This window comes from Camellia sinensis, chromosome 11, assembly GCF_055761805.1.
Source record: "Camellia sinensis isolate YWXY chromosome 11, ASM5576180v1, whole genome shotgun sequence".
Taxonomy (NCBI): Eukaryota; Viridiplantae; Streptophyta; class Magnoliopsida; order Ericales; family Theaceae; genus Camellia; species Camellia sinensis.
In genome coordinates, this window is record NC_138971.1 from 112,168,880 (window position 1) to 112,171,570 (window position 2,691).

Here is a 2,691-nt window from a genome sequence, read left to right on the forward strand (position 1 = left end):
TTAGAGCTTCCACTGTCAGCCCAAAAGCCATTCATGTAACAGTCCACAAGGACTACAGGGATTGGGTCCTGGCTGTTGTCTATGCTAGCCCTAACCCTGTGCTCCGAGATCAACTGTGGAAGGACTTGGAAGATATGGCAAAAAATATGGACAAATCTTGGCTGGTTGTTAGGGATTTTAATGACTATGCTAATCAGAGTGAAAGAAGGAGTTTCTCACCTTCTCAGAACACCAGAAAGACCCGGAAGTTCCTCGATCGAGTAAACAACTACAACCTTATTGACTTAGGAAGTTCTGGACCTCGTATGACTTGGACAAACAACAGGCAAGGACTAGAAAATACTATAGAGAGACTTGACAGGGCAACGTGAAATGCGGAATGGCGAACCATGTTTCCTAAAGCCACTGTCAAAGTTCTCCCTAGAACTTATTCAAACCACTCCCCTTTTGTGGTCTACACCCAAGGTATGCATCATCTGAACCCCCTAATCAGGCCTTTTAGATTTGAAGATGCTTGGATGTCTCATCCTAGCTTTATTGATGTTATTAAATCTTCTTGGATATCTATGAATGATAATTTGCTTCATGTTATTGCTAATTTTACAATTAGAGTTACTAATTGGAGCAAAAAGATATTTGGATTTATTTTCAAACGGAAAATGAGACTCCTTGCTAGAATTGAAGGCACCCAAAAAACACTTGTTGAGAAATTCACACACAGTCTTCTCACCCTTGAAAAAGAACTTATAAAAGATTATAATGAAACTCTATTTCAAGAGGAAATTCTTTGGTTCCACATATCGATATCGAAATTTATCACACCTGGGGACAAAAACAATAGATACTTTCACATTTCCACCATAAACAAAAAAAGAAGACTCAAAATCAATGCTCTGAAAGATGAAGATGGTAATTGGATAATTGATACTAATGGGGTTAAGAATATTATCATTAAGTATTTTAGAAGCCTCTTCAGTAAGGAGGATATCCAACACTTAGATCATTAGAAGAATATCACACTGATCAAATTCTCTAGAGAAGAGAATGATGGTTTCTTGAGACCAACATTCCACCTTGAAATCCACCAAGCTATTAAAGATATTGGGGCCTTTAAAGCTCCAGGGAAAGATGATATTCTAGCAATCTTTTACCAAAACTATTGGAGTATTATTGGTAAATTTGTGTGTGAATTTATAAAATTTTGCTTCCAAAGTAACTCAGTGCCTGAAATAGCTAATGAGACTCTTATTGTTCTTATACTATAAACACCCCATTTTGACTGGCCTTAAGACTTGAGAGATTTCTTTTGACTACCCGATGATGAAAACAAGAATGTGTTTCTCACAATATCCTCAGTAAGAAAGATATAATTTGTGTTTCATTCCCAATCTTAAACCTATCTTGGCCAAGTGTTTTAGTCCTGTTCAAAACTTTCTTTTTTCAAAATATTCCTTTTATGCATAGGTTCAATAATTCTGTTGAAAAACCCTGCATTTCCTTAAAAAAAATGTCAGTGAATAGTGCATCAAATCATGCCACTGGGCATGAATAGTAGTCGGCCGGTCAATTAATTGGCTGGACGGCCAAATATTGCATGAATAGTAGCCGGCTAGCCAATTAAATGGCTGGCAGGCTATTTTGTCCAAAAAAAGGATAGTTTCAGCAGAATTCTTGTTTAATGCATTGGGACATGCCATTTCAGATATTTGTGCTATATGCATGAACGAGATGTATATCTACTCTGCCTCCATTGTCAAATGATTTTTGTCTCTTCCAATAAAGGAGCATCCAATGCACCTCAAAGTCTTCATCCTTTTCACCCCCATGATCCTTGTCTCTCACCTTGTCTCTCATCATTTATGTTGACTAAGCACACTTGCATTGCCTATATGGAGGTGATCAGACTGTTAGAAGAGAGTTGTCTAAGCTTTGAGCCAAAATTAAGAGAAGAGAAAAAAAAAACTTTAAGAGTTGTCTACGCTTTGAGCCAAAAACTTCCATTTTCTATACACACCGATATACCATCTTTCCATATATCAAAACCATCCCAACAATTCCATTATAGTCAAATTCTAGTGGTGTTTGATCAAAGGAAGAGTGATTGTCGTTAAAAGTGAGCAAACTAGTGAAATAACCACTTTCCACCACACATACTTGTAAATAACTCAAAAATACCATTCTAAGTTTTCAAACTAAGGACTAAGAACACTTTTCCTAAACGTGAGGGTGAACAAAAGGAAGTTTGTAAATTAAAAAGTTCATCTTTCCCTAGAAGGTGAATTTGGCACATTTTCATTTTCTTGCATTTTTTTTAATCTTATTTTCGATTTTCTCGCTTTGATTTTATATTATAAAATGATGTAATCTGACTAGAAGTGGTGAGTTGAGCCATCCATATATCCCTTGTTTCTTCTATTTTGGTGTTGCAAAAACAAACAAAAAAACATAAACAGAGTTTTGCCAGCCAATTAAATTGGCCGGCCAACCAATTAATTAGCCAACTAGCTAACTTCTTCTAGGACAAAACCAAAACAGTCTTTCGGCATTGAGAAGAATGGTTTCCGGTGGTCTCTGAGGCACATGAAAGGTTTTGTTTTTATTATTTTTTATTTTAATTAGAGAAAGTTGTGAGGTTTTATATTTTGTTGTAATATTTTTCTTCCTCTCCTCCTATAGACACCCCATTTTTGA

At 36.0% G+C, this 2,691-nt stretch overlaps 1 protein-coding gene across 1 annotated transcript; it reads left to right on the plus strand.

The window, feature by feature from the left end:
* The first annotated feature begins 389 nt into the window (after positions 1-389).
* LOC145802560 (uncharacterized) lies at positions 390-1,007 on the plus strand. Its single transcript, XM_082895288.1, has one exon. It carries the CDS (start codon positions 390-392, stop codon positions 1,005-1,007), a length of 618 nt encoding a protein of 205 aa, XP_082751414.1.
* The last annotated feature ends 1,684 nt before the right edge of the window (positions 1,008-2,691 follow it).